This window comes from Mus musculus, chromosome 4 (assembly GCF_000001635.26).
Source record: "Mus musculus strain C57BL/6J chromosome 4, GRCm38.p6 C57BL/6J".
NCBI lineage: Eukaryota > Metazoa > Chordata > Mammalia > Rodentia > Muridae > Mus > Mus musculus.
In genome coordinates, this window is record NC_000070.6 from 85,076,677 (window position 1) to 85,098,188 (window position 21,512).

The 21,512-nt window shown below is 38.4% G+C and overlaps 1 protein-coding gene across 7 annotated transcripts in view; it reads left to right on the top strand.

Moving 5' to 3' along the window:
- The window catches only part of Cntln (centlein, centrosomal protein), a 250,137-nt gene that overhangs the window by 194,890 nt on the left and 33,735 nt on the right, over window positions 1–21,512 (top strand). For 6 of the 7 annotated variants that reach the window (XM_006538026.4, XM_006538027.4, XM_030253626.1 and 3 more), the window contains 2 exons: window positions 15,961–16,152; window positions 20,074–20,171. In XM_006538026.4, the coding sequence (XP_006538089.1) occupies window positions 15,961–16,152; window positions 20,074–20,171 (290 nt within the window). Of the gene's footprint in view, window positions 1–6,216; window positions 6,862–15,960; window positions 16,153–20,073; window positions 20,172–21,512 lie in introns of those variants that run through there. The other variant, XM_006538028.4, reaches the window with a different exon arrangement.

Consider the following 21,512-nt stretch of genomic DNA (forward strand, 5'->3'; position numbering starts at 1 on the left):
CCTATGCCTGCATCCTGGTAGTCCTCTTTGTTCCCTAGGCATTTCACTCCAACATTTAATGAGTAGAATATCAGTTTGTACATGCATCAATGCCTCTCTATATATTACATTTCATATTACTTCAGTGTAGTACACACCTAAAGCTTTGTTATAATGAGATGATCAGTATGGAATGAATATGATTCTTATTCCTTACTTAAGATACTAATATGAATGAGTATCTCAGTACAAGGAAATCATGATCTGTGTAAACATATAGTGTTACTATAGCTGTACACATGTCTATACACAGAGACACGTGTGTACATCAGGTATAAAGTATGGAGTGGACAGTCACTTTGCTGTCTTTCTTCATTAAGGGTTTTGAAGGAAGCGGCATTTGAGTTGAATAAATTGAAAGTTATATGCATGCAGCAAAACCATTATAACATAGGAAAGCTTAAAACTGTCAAGGCGAGAAGCAGTGAGAAATCGGCAAGGCTGTTGTTGAAATCAGCTGACAGATGTGGACATGAGGCCTGCTATGATGCCTAGCTGGCCCAGAACTCACAGGGATCTCCTGCCTCTGCCACACAAGTATAAGGCAAATTTAATGAAATGTATAAAACGTACAGCATGAAATGTGTGTGGAGAGACCAAAAATTACAGAATTTTGTAAGTGGTTAAAGTTGTCACTACTATAAAATATAACTTTAAGATTATTTTTTTATTTGAGACCCAGTTTAGCCATAAAGAAAATGAGAGAAAAGCATATCAGTATAGCAGAATCCATGGGAGAGCAGTAATGTACCAAAGGGGAGGGGTGCTGGAGAGAAACTAAATATGTGTGTCTGTATGTCAGTATGTCTGTATGTCTTGACAGGTTTCCAAGGTACATGTCTGGTGTGGACTCTTAAGAACAGCTGCTCAGCAGATAATCAGAGAAAACATTTGATCAATGAAAGCAAAATAAACTTTTCCAGACCTGAGTCTGAGTTACTGTAGTACAAATTGCAGTCAGTGTGTGTGTGTGTGTGTGTGTGTGTGTGGTGTGGTCTGACTGAGTCAGACTTTGCTTATTCATTGAGTGATTAAAGACACTAAACTCTTGAAAAATAAAGTAAATATAAAAATCAAAATAGAAAACTAAAATGAAGAATAATGGAAATTTATTTTTACTGAAATTTTTATGCTAAAAATAGCTTCTCTGTGAAATTTCTTGAGATAATACTTTGAGAAATATAGCCTCCAATAAAACTTAATAAATCTCTGCATTACTTTAGTTTCCCTGTTAGAAATGTATACTCTATGCTATGAAAGCGATTTTCTTTGGTAATTTTGATGACTATTACTTTTTAAATAAAAAAAAAACACATTTACATGGCACTAGTATCTTTATTTTACCAACTCCTCAAGTTGTAGAAAAAAAAGCTTCCATTATTTTAAAAACATGTTCAGTTCTGACACTCTTAAAGTCTGAGGAACATACAGAGAAAACAGAAACACAGCTATGAAGCTCTGTCTCTGGAGAATTTCAATAAAGCAAAACTACAGTCAACATCATGTAAATATCAACACACCGCTGTTTAACTTCTAATGAATTGAATGACTTTTTGAAATTCACTGGTTTTTATCCAAATAATTTATTTGCAAGTCTTAGACATTTTATAGTTAACTATTATCATCATCAAAATATTTCAATCCCAAGTATCAAGATGCTATTCTTAGTTAGAAAGCATATTAAGAAATATATTGCTTTTCAATAATTTAAATATATAAAATTGGAACTACAAATGGAAATCTGGTCTTTCCAAACTAGTGATATTTAATTTAAATTACTATGAACTTATTCAGTATAATTTAAATAAATTATAATATAATAAATTGTATATTCTGTATGGTCCAGTGTATGATGTTCGTGCTTTAGGTTTTAAATGAGTTTATTAAGTAAATAGTAAGCAAAAATAAAAAAAAAAATAAGTAGTGATTAGCAGGAGAAGCAGCAGATAGCAAAACAGCATTACACCAGGCACTTGAAATAATCAGTTGAAGCCAAGCACCTAGCCACCAAGGCAGACAGCTGGAGTTGGGTTGAGAGAGTCCCTGGTAGGGTAGAATTTCCCCTAGAGTGAGGCTTCCAAGTAAAAGAACAAAGCACAGCAGAAGACTAACATGAAATCAAGCACTTACAACCATCCTGCAGGAAGCCTGGGCCCTCCTGAACAGCCATGATGGAGTCTGGGCAGACCAGTAGCCTATGCTGGTGTGATCCAGCTTCTCTGCTGTAGGCAGAGATGAACGTCAGGAAATGAATGATGGTAACCTGTGCTGGCAATTTTAGTTTAATTCTAGCTGTCTTTATAGGCATAATGTTTTTATTTCTTTAGCTTCTTGCTGACCCTTCCTATAGAGCCAGGTTCAGGACAGGGGATTTTGTGGGACAGTTGACATAAACATGCTTGGTCTAAAGTGTGGAAACCACCCCTGCATCCTGAGTCAGACTCTAGGTGAGGCTAAATACCATATGACAGTTTACCATATAATATACATCCCATTGTCCATATTTCAGACGTTTGTTGAAAAGTGTTGTCGTGTAGAACACTTCAAAAATACCACTGTTGCTATCAGCTATGCCTGCTGAGATGGCTCAGTGAGTGAAACCACTGCTGTGCTCATGTGACATCTAAGCTTGATTTTCAGGTACATCAAAGGAAGCACAGAACCAGCTTCTGAAAACTGACTTTACCCACGTGGGCACATGCACACACATAATACACATACACAGTAGTAGTAGTAATGACAACAACAACAACAATAATGATGATGATGATGATAATAATAATTTTTAATTAGTTTAGGGACCCAGGACTATACATTAATGATAGAGTTTTTACCTAGCATGTCTAAAACCCTGTGATCAACCCATGGTAGTAAAAGAAAGGAAAAAAGAAAAAAGAAAAAAAAAACATTAAGCACCATTGCCATAATTTCTTTAAGATTTAAGTAGAAATTAAGTATGAATAATTTGTGACTGTCTAGACTCATTGACATTTAGTCACAATAATATGTGTAGATGTTAATTTCCTTGGTCAAGTCAACAAAGGTCTTTTGAGCGATTAAATATAATAGGAATCAGTACTGTTATAATACAATCACACTGGGACAGAAAACCAATAATGTTTAAGTTTTTGCTTTTAAAACAAAGAAAAACAGAATTTAATTAGAGGAAAACGAGAAATTCATCAGATTTGTGTAGACATTCTAGAGTTTGATCTCCTCTGTGACCAATAGTTCAGTCGATATAACTTCCCTTGGACATTTGTGGTTGTCCTGTACTGAAACAGAGTTTTAACTTCACCCTAGAACAACTTGCATTTGTGTGTGTTTGTGTGTGTGTGTGGTATAGTTTATATTTTTGTTCCTGCCCCAAAATAATGCCAATAACTGGAAAAATGTTGACAAAATAGTGAAAGACAAATAGAATTTTAAAAGGGAGGGTAGTACAGTATCTGTGACTACTTTATTTAATTAGCTAAATAGTCTAAAGGTAGAAGGGCTATGAGAGTGACATGTTCAAAGAGACATTTTCACTGTCTGGGATAGATGGGATGGCCCACCTCTGTCTTTCCGATAGAAGCAGGTTTGGCTTCATGGATGGTAGTAAGAATGCCATTTCTTTTTAAGTGTTTAAGAGGGCCGATACTGAACTCAGAATCTCACCACATGAATGTTGACAAATCACGCTGGTAGTGGTGATGCACATTTGTTTCCAAGTGTCTGATGTAATCGAGTATCTTTATTTTCAGTTAACTTAAATATGGCATATTAAATGACAGCAAAGCAACACACAATTAAGTTCATATTAAATGTTACAATTTCATATGTTAACTTCCAAGTATCATATATGTCACATTTTTATATCCATTAGTTTTCATATACTTGTGGGATCAGCAGTATGCCTCCCAGCTGTTACAGCTGTGTGCCTTAGTGTCTACACAACTCAAGGAGATTGATTTCAGCACCCTTTCCTACTAGGTGTAGTTTGATTTTGATGTTGGTTTAGCTATTCTGATTATTTTGAAATACACAACATTGTCAGAAACTTATTTGGTAATATCAAAATCAACAACTCAAGGAAAATGTCAAATGTTGTAGGGACTGTTTTCAAAATTTTAAAGTGTTAGTAAACTTTTTTGAACAATTTGACTTCAAAATAGTGTTGATTTTTATTCTTAAAAATATATTCAAATATATTTACAAAAAAAAAAAAACATTTTAGTTGACCACTATCCAGTACCTGTATTTCCAAGTGTAAGGGCATTGAATTAATTTTTCTCTTTGTAAATGTTACTGAGAGTCGTCTACCTGTTATACATATGTAGATACCCAAATTTCTATGATAAAATCTAATTTGAACATAGGAAGACAGATTGGCATTTCCGGAACTATAAAAAAGCACCTGGTTAATTGCGCACCATATTTAATACGGCCTTATAACAAAGTAGCGCCTTAGTGCCATGCTTCATCTTTAATGTGCACAGTGGAGCTGATTTCATCTGTGCTAGACAACTGCACTTCATGAAAAGAGTTTTTTCTTGATAGGCAATTAACAGTAATTAGGAAAATTTGCCTCAAAATGATGGCAACATGAAATTGTTTAAGAAAGTTGAATGTCAGTGACTTAAAAAGAAAGTTCTCTGACACAGGTATGGCATGTGAAACATGAAATGTTAATTTAACTTTTCTGCTTATTATTCATGCACAATATTATTTTGTCATTCAGACACTCCACTGACAGAGTCTAAGGTGTTAAAATGGTGCTGCTGGAATGAAAAGAGGATTAATTTACCATTGGCCAATTAGCCAAGGGTACTTAATGGTCTCTAAAGGCTACTGAAGTCTAACTGCGAGCAAAAGCATCGCTGAAAAGTCCTCTACATTACCTTCATCTGCTTGACATTTTCTGAAACATACCGTAGTCTTTTAATAACTACATCTCTCAGAAAAGAGTTTTTGTGAGTGATGCTGTAACTGAGTAAAATTCTCATTTGATATTTCAGTACATAGATAATTACATTTCTGCCTAAGATACTTTAGTTGGTAGTAGTCTGTGGTTTTTTTTAATCTTGAATGTGAATATCAAAACAAAGAAAACCTCATATTTTAGAACTAGATAATTTTAATTATTACGAAACTTGAAAGTTCTTAATCTAAACGTGTATCTTCCTGTGTATGTGTATGGAAAATATGTGTTGTCATCAAAACATAATGTAATTGTCCTGAAACTTATATGATCAATTAAGTGATTTATTCTTTTAATATTCCATAGGGAAACATACAAAATTTTATATCTTCCAGTTTTGTCCTCTATGAATGAGAGATAATGAATAAAAAAATATTAATTCTACTCACTATTAAAAATATACTGTTTGAATGCATTTATAGGAGGCTCTTGCTGTAAAAGTCACAAGTGTGATCCAGGTGTGGAGGTAAATTTCTATAATCCCAACTCTGAGAAAGCTGAGGCACAGGTACCACAGTCTGGGGCCACCCAGCCTCTCTGTCTCTCTGTCTCTCTCTCTCTCTCTCTCTCTCTCGACAGACAGACAGACAGACAGACAGACAGAGACACACACACACAAACACATACACTTCTATAGGGAGACCACAGTCTAGCTACAGGAGGGAGCAATTCTACCCTTTTACTCTGGCTCTCCTTGACCTTTGCTCTGGTGTGGACAGGAAAGTGCTCTCTGCCACCAACTTAACTCCCCAAAACTCTGTGTGTAACCAGAACACTCCACCCAACATCTTACTGCTTCTCCAGATCCTACTATCACAGCAAAAATACTTTATTTTTTAGAAATGATTATGAGTTTAAATTTTTACTCTGGTGGCAAAAAGTACACAGGGCAGGCAAGCAGTGTCTTTGGATACCATATGGTGGTCATTGCACAGAAAACCCTGACAGCCCCAAATCAATCAATCAATCAATCAATCAATCTCTCTCTCTCTCTCTCTCTCTCTCTCTCTCTTTCTCTTTCTGCCTGTCTCTTTGTCTCTGTCTCCCCCCCTTGTCTGTCTGTCTCTCCCTTTCTCTCTCTGCCTCCCTCCCTCCCTCCCTCCCTCCCTCTCCCTCTCCCTCTCCCTCTCCCTCTCCCTCTCCCTCTCCCTCTCCCTCTCCCTCTCCCTCTCCCTCTCCCTCTCCCTCTCCTTCTCTCTCTCTCTTATTCAAAGAACTGTACCCTGTTCTGCTCCTGTCCCTCAGCACTGCTTCTAATGTATGTGGCTACCCAATGTGTTTTTACTCGTGTGGCACAGTGTCCTGTCATTGTTTCGTTCTGTGGCTCATTCTCTTTCAGTGTTTCACTCTTTGGAGCTGCCCAAATCAGTTTCTATGAAACTTTAACATTGGGAAGTGATTGGTGAGTATTTCAGTCTTTTTTGTAAACCCTGTTCTTGTCTATTTTGAGTCTTTAGAATATTTTGGGTTGGCCCCTGTTCTATTGTTCTAATAATTCATTTTTGGACTTAAAAATGTTTACCCAGGTCCCCTGCTGGGGAAGCGCACTCACTTTCCTCAGAATTGCCTTGCAGCTTCTTCCCTATGCTCTGGTCAATCCCTTCCCAGCGAGAAGGCTCAAGAGCAGAGTTGTATATGGGCATTGATGCTGAGCAGGGTGGTGTATGGGCATTGATTCTGACCTTAGTTTGGGGAATAGAATAAAATCAGGGTGTTATGTGGGCATTGATGCTGCCCTTAGTTTGGGGAATAGAATATATCATGGGGATGCAAGGAAAGAAACTGGTCAGTGTTTACAAACTGTCCTGAGGGCAAGAGCAGCTCCCTTTGTTTTCTACTTTTCTAAAATGTTCACTATTATGTTAAAAAGTGTCCAACAGGCTCCTGTGTTGGACAAGAGTCCCTATATGATGTAAAATGTCCCTATTTGTAAAATGGTACAAACTTACAAGGGGGAGTGTAGCTGGAGAAAGGATTCAGTCAAAACAAGCACTTGAGGGCTATATCTGTTTTACTCCTGACCGCTGCTTTGTAAGCTGCTCTCTAACCTTTACCTTACTGAAAAAGAGAAACTCCTTGTGATAATTCTGATATGAGAACCTGCTGGGCCTCACACCTGATCCAAGGAAGGCAGGATTAATAAGTAGATGTTATTTCTAAGCTGCTAAGTTTATGGTAATTTTTACACTCTGATGCAATGTAGCTAATAAACTTAGAATAATCTGTTGCTGAATATTAACTGGGTCTAGATTTACCTACCTAAAGGCTAACCTTGTAACTTTTTTTATTTATCATTGAAAACACAGACTCTCTTTGGCACATGGTATACAGGGGGAAAGGAAATGATAAATATTGAGTCAAATTCTAAATCTAGGTTCTTATATCCAGATGCCCCAGAGAATGTCATGATGAAGCCCAGAAATAATAAAAGTGATTTGTATATCAAGTCCCACAATGGAACAAGAAACATAACGTGAAACATAACGTATTTCCCTTGTTCATGAACCTCCAGATTCCATACTGAAAACATTGAAAGGAAGCTTCTAGCCTGAGGGTTTGTGGCCAGTTAAACTACACATGCAGAGCTAGTATCCAGCTTATATTTCTAGCATATAAAATAGAACATTTCAACTAACAAGATGGTTCAGCAGGTGAAGGTACTTCTTACCTGGCTTTATGACCTGAGTTTGAGAGTATGAGTCATAGAACATACATATTAGAAGGAAAGAGCTAGCTCCCACAAGTTGTCTTCTGACTCCTGTGGGACCATGAAAGACAGCCTGTTTTCTGGTTGAGCTAGATTCAAACCCTGGAGACGCAAAAGATTAATCTGCAAGGGACAGAAGGCCTGTTTGCCATGCTCCCAGACATAGGCTCCTTACACGAGGACCCAGCTCCATAATTCTGTGGCCATTGGTCACGTAGGCTGTCTGGACTCCACCCCCACAGTTAGCTGGCAATGCCAAGACCTTGGGTTGTCTAGAAAGTAAAGCTGCTACTATGGAATCGACCAGTCCAAGGGAGAAGTTTCATTGTAAGGAACAGAGCCTTTGGTACACAGAAAAAACATCACGGGTCCAAGGTGCTAGATCTGGTTGGCCCTCCTGGGCTTTGATCTTTCTGTGATTTCATCATTCCTTGCTATGCCCTAACCCTTCTTTCTAGAGTGGAAACATTTATATTGTGCATTGTTTATTCAAATTATGTATCATGTCCTTCAATGATACTGGGGTTCAAAGTAAAGAGATTGCATTGAAAAAAAGACTTTTCACATTTAAAAAGTACTGGAATTGTGAAAAATTATGGGTACTCTTTGGGCTGAATATATTTTGCATTGGGGCATGGCCATGAGACTATGGGGACAAAGAGTGGAAGATTATGGGTCTAAAGTAATATTTTTGAATGCCAAGGTAATTAGGAATTAATTGTGATATTTAATACTGACTGTCAACATGATAGAATGTAGACCTACCTAGGAGACCACTTTGCAAGTGCATTTGTGAGGGATTATCTAAATTAGGTTAGCCTCTTGACATGCCTGTGAAGGATAACCAACACATGGCAAGATGCATGGTGTCTGTGGCGAGCACCCTTCCATGGGTGCTCATTACTGAACCAATGAAAAGGTGAGAAAAATCTGAGCACCCACGTTCACTGTTTCTGCCTCCCGACCATGGGTCTGGTGTGCCCAGCTACTGTGAGCTCTAGCCACATCACTTCCAACTGCCTTAGGGTTTCTACTGCTGTAGTCAAACACCATGCTAAAACTCAACTTGGAGAGGGGAAAGGGTTTATTTCATCTTGCAGTTTGTAGCCCACCATCCAGGGAAGACAGAGAACTGAAACAGAGGCCATGGAGGAGTGCTTCGTACAGACTTGCCTGAGAGTCAGTCTGGTCAAGGCATTTATTTTAAAGTGCCTCTTCCCAAATGATTTTAGCTTGTGTCATGTTTGTTTAAAACTAGCCATCATAATTGACTCTTTACCAATTTGACACAAAAATACATCACTATTCAACTAAAAACTTTTCTTTCTCCTCAGGATATCATGTTAATATTAATATCACAATATTAAAACATTCTAACTTTTAACAATCCCACTGCTTTTAAAAATTAAAGGACTTTAAAAGTTCTGCCTCTTTAAAACATCCAAATTCTCTTTCAAGTTCCAAGTTTCTCTAAAATATCCAGTCTCTCTAAAATATCTGTAGTCTCTCTAAAATATCTGTAGTCTCTTTAAAATATCTGTAGTCTCTTTAAAATATCTGTAGTCTCTTTAAAACTCACAATTCTCTGTAAAACTCCAAAGCATCTTTAAAAGTTCAAAGTCTCTTAACTTTTGGATCCTTTAAAATAAAAATTTTAAAAAAGCTACATACTTTCTTAGTCCAAGAAGGAAGAATCATAAGTCACAAACCAGACTACAGTTCAACAATGTAAGGCTCAATGTCAGATTTCTGGGATTCACAACCCTCTAGGCTCCAGAGGTCTTGTCACAGCACACAAGTCACATCTTCTAAGTTCAAGCTGGCTCCACCCTCTGACTGCTTAACTGCTGTCCAATGGTCCTTGCATCTCCAAATGGCTGGAGTCTCTGCAACCGTGTCTCACCTTCACCAATACCCTGTCCTGTTAGGAAACCCAACCCTTCCCATGGTGCCACTTCAGCTCTTCTCTATGACCCTTAGCCTTTCACATCTTCAGAACTAGTACCACCTGGAAGACTCTCTCTCACACATGACCAGGTTTGACAGCCATCACAAAGTACAGGCTTGGCCCACAGCATCTCTATGCTGACCCTGAGGAAACACTTCCCAGAAGATTTCTCCTCATTGATGGTGGTCTCTTCTTAATCACAGCTGATTCTTGAATTCCAGCTAACCAGGAACACAGTTATTAGTTCAAACTATTGAATAGTCCTGACGGAGCATTTAAAGGCTTCTCTAACTTTCCTCTGAAACTTGACAAGCCAGGCTTCCATCATCTGCATTGCTCTCAATGTTCTTCTAGGCATGAGCAAAATAGCGTACTGAGCTCTGAGCACTCAATGGCTTTTCCAGCCCAATGTTTTAACACTTCCACAGTTCTTCCCAAAACACATGGCAAGGTCTGTTGTGGCAATACCCCATGACTGGTAACAGTTATATCTAAGGGCTTCTATTACTGTGATAAAATGCCATAACAAAATCAACTTAGGGAAGAAATGGTTTCTTCAATCTTATAGCCTGTAACTTGTCATCCTGCGAAGTCAGGGTAAGAAGTTGAGGCAGGAACCTGAAGGCAGGAGCTGAAGTAGAGGCATGGGAGAGTGCTGAATAATGGTTTTATCACAGCCAATGTAGTAAGGGTATTTTCTTAATTGAGGTGTCCTCTTCCCCAATAACTCTGGCTTGTATAAAGTTGTCATAAAATTAGCCTGCTTACCAGCCATCATTAGCCATAACCTTGAACTGCAGTTCAAAATCAACTCTTTAAGTTGCTTTGTTGGGTCTTTTATCCCAGCATCATGTAAGTAACTAATTAGCCTCCCTCAGGTCTTTGCCTAGTAGCTCTGCTTATATTTCTCTAACTACATGGGAACTCACTTCATGCCAATAGGGGATCACCTTCTCAAGGAGAGTCCATAGCCTTGTGCCAAGGGTGTATCTGACTAGACTAGGAACAGTCAGAACACTCCTAACTGCAAGTCGCTTGGTTAGGAGCTGCCATTGCTCGCACAGCATCCCTTCTTAACATAGTACAATGTAGCCATTGCAGTGCTAGCCCATTTTATAAACAAACCCAAACACTGTGCAAGGATGAGAGCGTTAGGATGTAGTTCCTTAGTTGTCTAAGAACTGGGTCATTACTCAGGATTCATTGCTAAAGAGTAGCTCTTCTATCTAAGAATAATTTAAGAATGTTTAAAGATTATTCTTTTTTTTAACCTCTTTTGGAAATTCTTTCAGTGTTTCATATTTTTAATTTAAATATAAAATTTTATATTTGAAACTATGTGTATATGATACCATGTAATATTTCAGTATCCTGCTTAGATTGTATTAAACATATGTGACATAATAATTTGTCATTTCTCTATAGTATACTTTCTGATGATGCACTGAATACTTCAAAAGACAAGCAAGAATTTTGAAGGCCTCAGCCACTGCTAACCACCATTCTGCTTCTGCCTTGTGTGAGGTCAGCTTTGTGCAGATGCTGCCTAGGAATGAGCCACACAATCTGCACTCTCTGTGCCTGTCCTAGGTGGAAATTTCCTGGAGAGACAAATAATTGTCTGTCCACCCCAGCTTGGGCACCAATGACAGACCAAAGAAGCAGTTCCATACAAACTAGCTTGGTAAACCAGTGAGTTTAATAGGGCCATAGGAACTTGTAGGAATGTGGGTGAGGAGTCATCTGCAGTGGCATGGGCACCTTGTCAGTGACCATAGCACTGAAGAAAACATCTCCTCTTCTTCGTACAATGTTTAACTGTGTGTATATGCTCAAGAAAGGGCATAGCCTTACAATGAGACCCTCCTTCCATCAACACTTAACTGCATATAAGTCTGTAGGGAGTCCCTTCCCTTTTCCATGATAGAATGTTAGTGGATCCAGTTTTGTATAGTGTTCTGCTAGCAGTTATAGCTGGAGGGAGTTAAGGAGGGCAATGGCCATGTCATGCCATGTAATACCCCACAACAGCCTCATTTGCTTAATATAGCAGAGTGATATCTATCTCACTCAGCAGTATACTTAGTAAAAATTTACAAGTAGTACCTGATTTAAAGTATAGTATTAGGTTCTGTCTTATAACCTTTAGTTAGAATTGTTTTACTATAGTTATATTAATACAAGGCTCAGTACATATTGTAACAGATGATAACATTGAAATTCAATAGAGTTTCAGAAGACTGTGGAAGGATTCCTGTGCTGACAGCTCAGAGGCAGAGGACTTGATCTTTATAAGCAAGATCAAGCAGTAGATACAGAACACTAAAAGCACTCATGTCTCTCTCATCTGCATTGTACTACTTCTAAGTATGATGGGCATAGGCACCTTAAATGTTTAGTTAGATATGGAAAAACAAGAACAAAAAAAAATCATGTTACTAATAACAAAATAACAATTTTAAGGGTAACATTAATTTATTGGTAGATTATACAGCATGCTGTATTTATAAAATGGCTGCCTAAAAAGGCATTCTCACAGGTCAAACCAAGCATAAGCAAAAAACATTTTATGTCCATTTCTTGAGTTGTCTATAGAATAACTGAAATATATCAAATTTCTGAACTGAGAGACAAATGGAAGACAGCCAGAGTCATTTGTCACAAATCTTGAGGGAATTCTACATATAACAAATATTAGAAATGACTTATAAAATATAGATTTTAAATACTGCCTAATCCATAGTGTGTGTGTGTGTGTGTGTGTGTGTGTGTGTGTGTGTGTGTGTGTGTAAGACAGGATCTCAGATATCCCAGGTTGGCCTCACTATGTAGCTGAGGATGACTTTACACTTATGAAACTGCTGAGTAAAAACATGCTAACTCCCTGTGGAGGTTTGAATATCCTTGGTCCACGGAGTGACACTATTAGGAGGAATGGCCTTATTGGAGGCATTGTGTCACTGTAGGGTTGGGCTTTAAGATCCTCCTCCTAGTCAAGTGAAAGACAGTCTTCTCCTGTTTCCCTTGGAATAAGATGTAGAACTCCTGGCTCCTCCAGAGCCATGGCTGGCTGGACACAGCCATGATAACAATGGACTGAACTTGTGAAAGTATAAGCCAGCCCCAATTAAATGTCCTCCATAAGACTTGTCTTGGTTATGGTGTCTCTTCACAGCAATGGAAACACCAAGACACTCCCAGATGCAGTGTTGCAACCAAACTCAGGCTCATACCTGTGAGACAAGTACTCTATCAACTGATATATATACCATCCCCAGCCTCAAATTTTATTTTTTCTAGTGAACCAGCGACATTCCTGTTTATCTTCTCCATGACCTTACTGCTTCTTCCTTTTTATTATTATTAAATTGATTTTGATACACACACACATATATACACACACCCATGCCCATATATAAATGGATGTTCTTTAAAGATTCATTTATGATGTTAGATTGTGATAATGTGGAAGAAATAAAGGTGTGGTATTCTATACTTATAAAAACGTAAAGAAAGCCTCATCAGACCCATCTTCCCATGGGGCATGAGTCCACAAATAATTGTGGCAATGGGTTATCTTTTCACAGAAAGTAATCTCAAACGTTTAATTTATATCCATAGTATTAACATTAGAATTAAAAATACTCTGGGGCAAATGGTCTCAATAAAATCACATTATTACCAGTAAGTGTGTTTTAATTTGTATGATGATAAGCTAATATGTAAGAAATAAATGCTTCTGGGTAGGGGAGTGGGGGGGAGGGTATGGGGGAGTTTTGGGATAGCATTAGAAATGTAAATGAGGAAAATACCTAATTAAAAAAAATAAAGGTTTCACTTGGCATGTTGTGTTTATAGTATGGTTTGCATTATACATAAGGAATTTTGAAGAAATCTAGAAGTTTCTTTTTGTTCTGAAATATATGTCTTAGTTAGGTTTCCATGGCTATAAAGAGATACCATGACCAAGGCAACTCTTATAAAGGCAAACACTTAACTGGGGCTGACCAACAGTTTCAGAGATTCAGTTCATTATCATCATGGTGAGAAGCATGGTAGTATGCAGACTGCCACTTCTACTTCCTGATCTGAAGGCAGCCAGAAGAAGACTGACTTCCAGGCAGGGGGGTGTGTGTCTCAAAGCCCACCCCCACAGTGACACACTTCTGTCAACAAGGCCATACCTCCTGACAGTGCCACTCCCTGGGCCATGTAAACCAGCACTTGATATAATTTTTAGGTATTATGGTGAACACACAGGTATACAGGAGCTTAGTCATTGTGCAAGGATTTAGAATTTACTGGGATTTAGTAACAGGATAGAATTGAGACTCAATGCAGGCATGGGAGACGCTCACTCTCAGAGGTCAGTGCTGCTGTGACCTTTAGGAGAGGACCTTCTCTTCATGGTGGATGAAGACATGGAGGACTCATGACTGATCAGCGTGCTGAGAATGGCTGACTGTTAGATGCTCAGCATGGATAGGAGGTCTACACTACTTGTTCCATGGCTCAGGAGACATTGTGGAAGAAGGAGTGGAAAGCATGTAACAGCTAGAGGAAGTGCTGTGGAAAGCTGTCTTCATGTCACTGCATCCTTGAGAAGACCTGCAGAAGACAGGACCTGTCAGCATTGTCATAGAAGGGGAGGGGCTCATGAGATCCTGTCCCTCTCTGAAGATCCATAGGCAGTTATTATTTGTGTGTGTGTGTGTGTGTGTGTGTGTGTGTGTGTGTTTATGCATGTGTGCACGTGTAGCCATTAATTAATTGCCCATGTGTTTATCAACAACCCCTCAACTGTGGCAACAGAAGGAACTCTAATTAAACTACCTGGGTCACCAGAAGAATACATTAATTAGAAAGACCTGAAATTAGAAGGGGCACTGCTTGGAAAGAGAAGGGGATTGGTGTGATGGAGTCAGGAGAGGGTAAGAGAGGTCATTATGATCAAGATACGTTTCTATGCATGTATTAAAACACTGCAGTAAAGCCATTCTTCTCTACGTTGATATATATTAAGATGAGATTTCAAGATGGGAAAAACACATTTACTGTGGGATCTAAGAGAATAGAAACATTGCTTTGGAGAAGAAAGAGAAATACCAACAAAATCTTTGCTAAGAAAAGTACAAGTTTTCCCTTAAAAGTTCAAGGTAGAGGAGTACTTTCTCAGCTGAGAAGGGCAATGCGTTGAGCCTCTGATGGGGTGTAGAAGGCAAGACTGACTTCCGGTGACTTCTACTGGAACACAAACTGAAGCCAAATCTTCTATTTCCTACAAGCACCAGAATTTTGTTCTATCAACAAGAAATGCCTTAGTAGGGCTTCAGATGAGGGAGAAGGGCTCTACCTGTAGTCTCCATAGAATTTAATGTTAGCACTGAGTAAGTGGCATTCAGGAGTGAAAATATGAAGTACTTCATTATGTACAGAACTGGTGTAGATTGGACATAAGAGAATTAGGAGAGAGGAATCAAGCTTGGACTGTGCCAGGAAGAGTTCCAGCTTTAAGGAAACCATGAGTTCAATGCTCTTCAAGTGCTCTGAGTTGTTAGGCTAGTATGATTTGCTGATGTTCTGCTGATGAGATTAACAAAGAAGAAAGATTAACAGTAAGGTGGGCTCTGTTCACTCTTAAAAGCATTCCCAATAGATTATTTAGCGAGAATATTCCTGATTTTTTAAATGTCAGATAGAGGACAGTGCTATTTCACCTCAACATAACAATAAGGCTGATCAATTAATTATCATTCAAGTGGATGAAACTGAGTGAGTTTGTTTGCATGGTATTTATTTTAGCTAAATCCCTAACAAGCCTCATCTGCTAATTGGACTTAGCATTTCTGTTGCTAAATGAGAAGTGTTTTGGCTGCTACATAGGTTAGTAAGAGCTACCCAGTGGAATAAACAGCTAACATCTGTTATCCTGTCCTGCTCCAGCTTGGCTCCTACCAAGTACAGCCACCCCGGAGTCAGAGTTATCAAATCTCAATCTCTCTCTCTCTCTCTCTCTCTCTCTCTCTCTCTGGCCCATGTAGATGTGAAAGCAATGGTCATTATGAGAAAAGACCAACAAAGTCAAAGTGCTGAGTTTGGTGTCTTTGTTTAATTATTTGTTTATTTTAAACTGATAGACTCTGACACTAATTAAAACCTGGGAGAATTTAGAATTTTTGTAATGTTTTTATAACTATTTTATAATTAATTTAATTATTTCTTTGACATTTCCTACCCTGTGAAATCTATACTGACAATCATTAGATTAACCCTGAATATTTTCATATCTTTTTTTTTTTAAAGAAGCTCACTCTTGATTTAGCTGAACTTCGAAAAGAAAAAGAAGATTTGTTGAAGAAAGTGGAGTCTTCATCTGACATCATGAGCTTGGCAGAGGAAGTTTCTAGGATAATGGCTCCGCAGATAAAGGTCACCACACTGGGTCCTTCAAGAAGCATGGATTTGGAAATGAAGCAACTGCAGTGTAAACTAAAGGTGAGTATGCAGTATGGAAGGTACAAACGCAGCTAAAGTCACTGCATCCTAACAGACACCTAATGGATTCTGATTTAGTTCAATAGAGGCCACCATGATAAAACCTTCCAAAAAACCATGAATATCACATCAGCATAAGCCTTCAAGTCTCAGCTCTCTTCTCTTTCTACGGTTTCTATTTGAGTTTTTTCTTTTTATAGATTAATAAACACCCTGAAATCCTACCTTAGAAGCTAAAGGAAAGTAGCCACTGTCTTCTTCTCTGACATTCAACTCCTAATGTTCTCGGTGTCTTGCAACAGATGAAGAAACTCCTTTTAAACATATTGTATCAACAACACAGTAGGAACACTTTCCTTCTATACACTTCCTACTAGGTTAATTTAGCTGTTGGCTGGAGGAAGGACTCAAGGAAGCAAGGCATGGCCACGGAGAGAAAAGAAATCCAGAGACAGGTTGTTTTCATTGTCCGCAGCAAGTTAAACCTGGGGGTGAGGATACTAAGAATCCTTTTTGTTTATAAAAGTTTCTGTCTAAGTCCAGATAACTTGTCAATAACTTAAAAGTGAGCCTCACCTTACTTTAAATAGAACTGCTAGAAGATCCGTGTGCTTTAAACAGAAAGTTTACTTTTCTGCATTCTTAATACAAACATTATTTTTCCCATATTTAACTGTTTTAATCCTCACCAAGGGTGAGGATTGCAGGCTGGAAGCTGTCAGCAGTGAATTCAGGGCCATCACTGTGATAGGCATCACAGGAAGGGAGGTCTAACTGTGAAGGCACTGAGTGCTTCATAATTGTAAGTGACCACAACCAGGGCAGTCAGATGGCATGGCTGTGCCCAACCCTGAGTGTGAAGTTTTGAGCAGGGTTTAAAGAGGGATAAAAAAGGGAAAAACATAAGACTGACCATTGCTCACGCCATCATTAGTAATAATCAGTTGTGAAAGTAGTATTGATTGAGCGGCTTCTTGGATAGCACCTCGAGACAGTTTTTACAGGGACAACATACATGCTAGAAATGTAGAGAAAAACTGTACATATGCATTCTGTTTGAAATGGGGTTTTTGACTAGGAAATATAAATACAGTTTTAAATTAAATCTTTCAGTGTTTAGTTTTCACACACCTGGAGATGGGGCCATTGTGCTTGTCTTTAATTATATACTGTGGAGATGCCAAGTTACAGTTCTGTGACAAAGTTTAAGTATTCATATTCCTAATTTAGCTTCTCATCAAGAGAACACAGAATGATAGAGTCAGTATCGTCTGACTTCTAATTTTCTTAATTGTTGTAGCGTAAAGTTGTTATATTTGACTTACTTGATTTTGCTCTCTGCAAATGTCCCAACAACAATTAAAACACCGAATTGTGTGCTAACATAATAAGCCTATCTCTCCAAGGCTCCATGAGATAAGGTATTTACGTGATGATCTTTACTTGTGTATAATTGTCTGTCTAGTCCCAGAGGGGAAGTGAGACCAAGCTGAGGCCCCAGAAGGCCTCGAGCAGCCTGGTTGCCCATGCGGCTGCTGCAGTCTTTGCACAATGAGCTGTCTGTGGAGAGACAAAAAGAATAATGTTTGCTTTCATCCCACTTCATGTTTTAGTATAGAAACTTTCTGGGAGAATTTAAGTACATAATACTCCCTGTTCCTCAAAATATGTCTCAATATTTCAAATTGGTTTGCTGAGACTGAGAGAAGAAGATACCACTGACTTGCAGGCTTAAAACATTTCTTGTCAGCAGAACCTGGTACTGTATGACTTTAATCCCAGTACTTGGAGGGAGAGGCAGGCGGATCTCTGTGAGTGTGAAGCCAGCCTGATCTGCAGAGTGAGTCCCAGAACAGCCAGGACTACATAGTGAAACCCTGTCTCAAAACAAACAAATAACAACAAATCAAACGCCAACCAAACACATGCTGCTTCTCAAGGTCTGCAGGATGGCGGGGGAAATGAAAATGGTGACTTTTGGTCTTTCCTCTTCTGAGGCCTTGCTTCTTCTCATGTGGAGAGCAGCCCTCTACCTTGTGTTGTCTTCCTCCAAAGATCCCCATGTCTTATTTTACAGAGATACACATCACATTATATTAGAGCACCCGGAGCCCTCATTTTACCTAAGTTACCCTTCTAATGCAGCATCTCCAAGCACAGCACACTCTGAAGTCCTGGAGGCTAAGTGAGGACTTCGGCAGATGACTTTAGGGGGACAAGGTAGCTCACAACAGATATGAGACTCTAGTGGTGATTAACTAGGAAGTAAGTCGTTTCTAGTGGGATTTAGGAACACTGTTAGATGTTAATCTATTAAAGGTCTATGTCCTTCTTTTATCTAATTCTGGTCTTTTCTGTTGATCTCTTATACAGTTTTCAGGAACTGGTGTGTTTGTTATATGTAGAGCTCATGTGTATTTTCTCTGTATTCTTTTGCCCCATTAAACATGTTTCCTCAAGGAACTCGACGGAGGTGAAATCAGAAGTGGACAATGAAAGCTAAAGTAATGGAAGTTCCTTCTGATAAATGATGGGGATATGGCCGTCATTTCATTTTTAGTTCACTAGTCCCTACATTACCCACAAGTCATGGATTCAGCACTTAGCTATATAAAATATAGCTTTAAGTCTCACAGCAGAATGGAATCAGACAACTGTCTTAAAATCTACAGAACATAGTTATTTGAAAATCGTTTTGGACTTTGCATAAAGCTGCCTTTTGCTTTTGGTTTTAAATAAAGGACTAAGTTCATTTGTTTTATTTCTCAACAGGAACACCAAGTGTGCAGGGATTGGCAGAAATCAAAAGTTTCTGTTCATACGTGTTTAACACTTTCTGAACTTGACAGATGGTGTAGTTCAAATATGTTAACAATGTTCTATGAACAGAAAAGCTCAAATACCAACAGGATTGAGTGATGTTTCGGATTAAACCTTTACCTATAACTTGAGTCAAGATGAAGTTAGCTGACTTGATACTGTGGTTTCCTGATTCCTAGGTTGGATGAACAAGAAATAACTTGAAGCTAATCTGCTTTGAAATAGTATATTAATTATTATGTAGTAATTATGTATAAATCCTTAAGTAACAATTGCTACTCTTAGTAAGTTCAAACAGAGAGGAATTTAGTGTTAATCAGCTTGTCAGCCATCCAATATTCTCAAGCAGATTATCCTCAAACATCATTGGCCCACTGCAGTTTATTGTCCATTAGTCCTTTTGCTGTTCACGCCTGGGTTCCCTCATTCTTAAGATTTGTTTGCCAGGCTGGAAGATGCAGCACGGGCTTCACACCTGAGTCTGTCACGTGCTCAGCTGGCTGTCACCTGCAGCACCTCAGTACCCGCACATGGCCATGGAACTGTCTTCCAGAAAGGTGACCCCAGGGCACCAACCAAGAGCACAAAGACAGAGAGGCCCAGAGCTGTGAGGGCCCAGATTTGAACACACACACTGTCAGTTCAGCCATGTTCTCTTGGTGAAAGCAAAGCACAGATGGGACCACATCCTAAGAATTGGCAAATGGGAGTTCTACTTTTTTAGGGGGAACATCAAGTTATCTGTGGTCACATTTCATCCAATTCAGCTTGTGAGGAATCTATCATTCATTTTAAGTGATCAACTGGGCCATTAAGATTCTTAATTGCACATTTACATTTTGCTAAGAGAAGTTCTATTTTTCCATAAAAATACTTGATTCCTGAACTGTTATTGATGCTCCTCTATGGTCTGGCATGCTGTATAATGGTTTTATTATAAATATGTTATCTTATTTGTAAAATAAAAAATGAAATAATATATTAAAAGTACATTTTAGTCATTGTTAGCAACATTAAAATAAATGTGTTACTTTCTCAAACCCGTGCCTTTGTTTTAGATATAAAAAAGATGAATTGAAATATATGTTTATTTTAATCCAGAATGCAACTAATGAGCTCACTAAACAGTCATCAAATGTGAAGTCTCTGAGAATGGAACTCCTGGCAAAGGATGACCACATAAAGGAGATGCACGAAAGGTGGGCTTTCACACGTCGATCTGTTGTGTCTGCTGCCACCTAGTGGCCGCCGTCTCTCCTCACCATCCCACCCTCAAAACAATACCAGCATTTACCTTTAACAATGGAATTTTACTATTTTAAGATTGTTTTATGCCAACATAAGATGGAATTTTAAGGAATACTACATATAGCATGATTTACGACAATCTAGTTGCTATTTTTAATTAGAGTAAAATATTTAACACCAGTTTTCCCTATTTAGCGTAATTTGAGTAACTATAAATTAATAAGTTTAAGACTAAACAAAAACTACAATTCTAAGACTAAGAGAACATATAGTACTTTAATAGGATTAATTCCTAGGTTTATACAGCTAAGGTCAAATTGAAAGCTTCATTTGCCCATAAAATAGCTAGAGATTCTTTTATATATATTATCTTTAAAGGAGTTTAAATACCCTATGATATTCAACAAATGTGGCTCTCTTTCTCTGTGCTTTATAACTTTTAAAGCATTTATATGATAATCTGTTTAGACAGAACACATCACTGATAAATTTCTCATATGGCCACCTGTAGGCAGTATTACAAGTGAAACTTACTTAGCATATTAATAACTACAACTTAGACAGAGGGCTACTGGCTGAATGTGGTGGCTTGTTCCTCTAATTCCAGTATTAGAAAGTTCAAAGCAAGAAGATTGCCATGAAGCTGAGGTCTACCAGCGTAAAGCCTCGCCTCCCAATGGAAATCATTCGTATGTGTAGCTGAAAATGAACTCTGTATAGACCCAGGGCAGTCAGTACACCATCGTCATAGTGCTGAGGAGCCTAGGGAAGCTCTGAATCCGGGCTCCATCCACCAGCTCTGTGCTTCCCTCTAATAGTCTTAATTCATGAAGTTGTTCTGAGGCCCACGTGAGTCAGTACTTGAAGAGTTTGCTGCAGATAACAGTGTCAGTATGAGCTCTCGTCACTTTCCATCATAGTGGAGCCATAGCTACAGCCTCGGGGGCAGAGGTCACTGAAGCTACTGTTGCGTTGCAATGCTCAGCATCACAAGGCGAACTAATAGGTGAACTCAGCCGCAACTGAGTGGAGAAGTTAGTGTGCCTGATTACAGTCTCTTTGCATACTGCAGGGTTTTTAAATTTTTAATCAAATTAACAGTATTGTTCTTAACATTGTTAGGATTTTGATAGTCTCTATGTATCACTTCAATATACCTAAGCAATTCAAGTATATAATTTAAATATAATTTAGTTTCATAAATTCTATGAACTATAATGATCTTACTCAGTTCATCTTTCTTTTGCTATAGTGCAAATATGTAATAATAACAAAGTCACAACCAGATTATG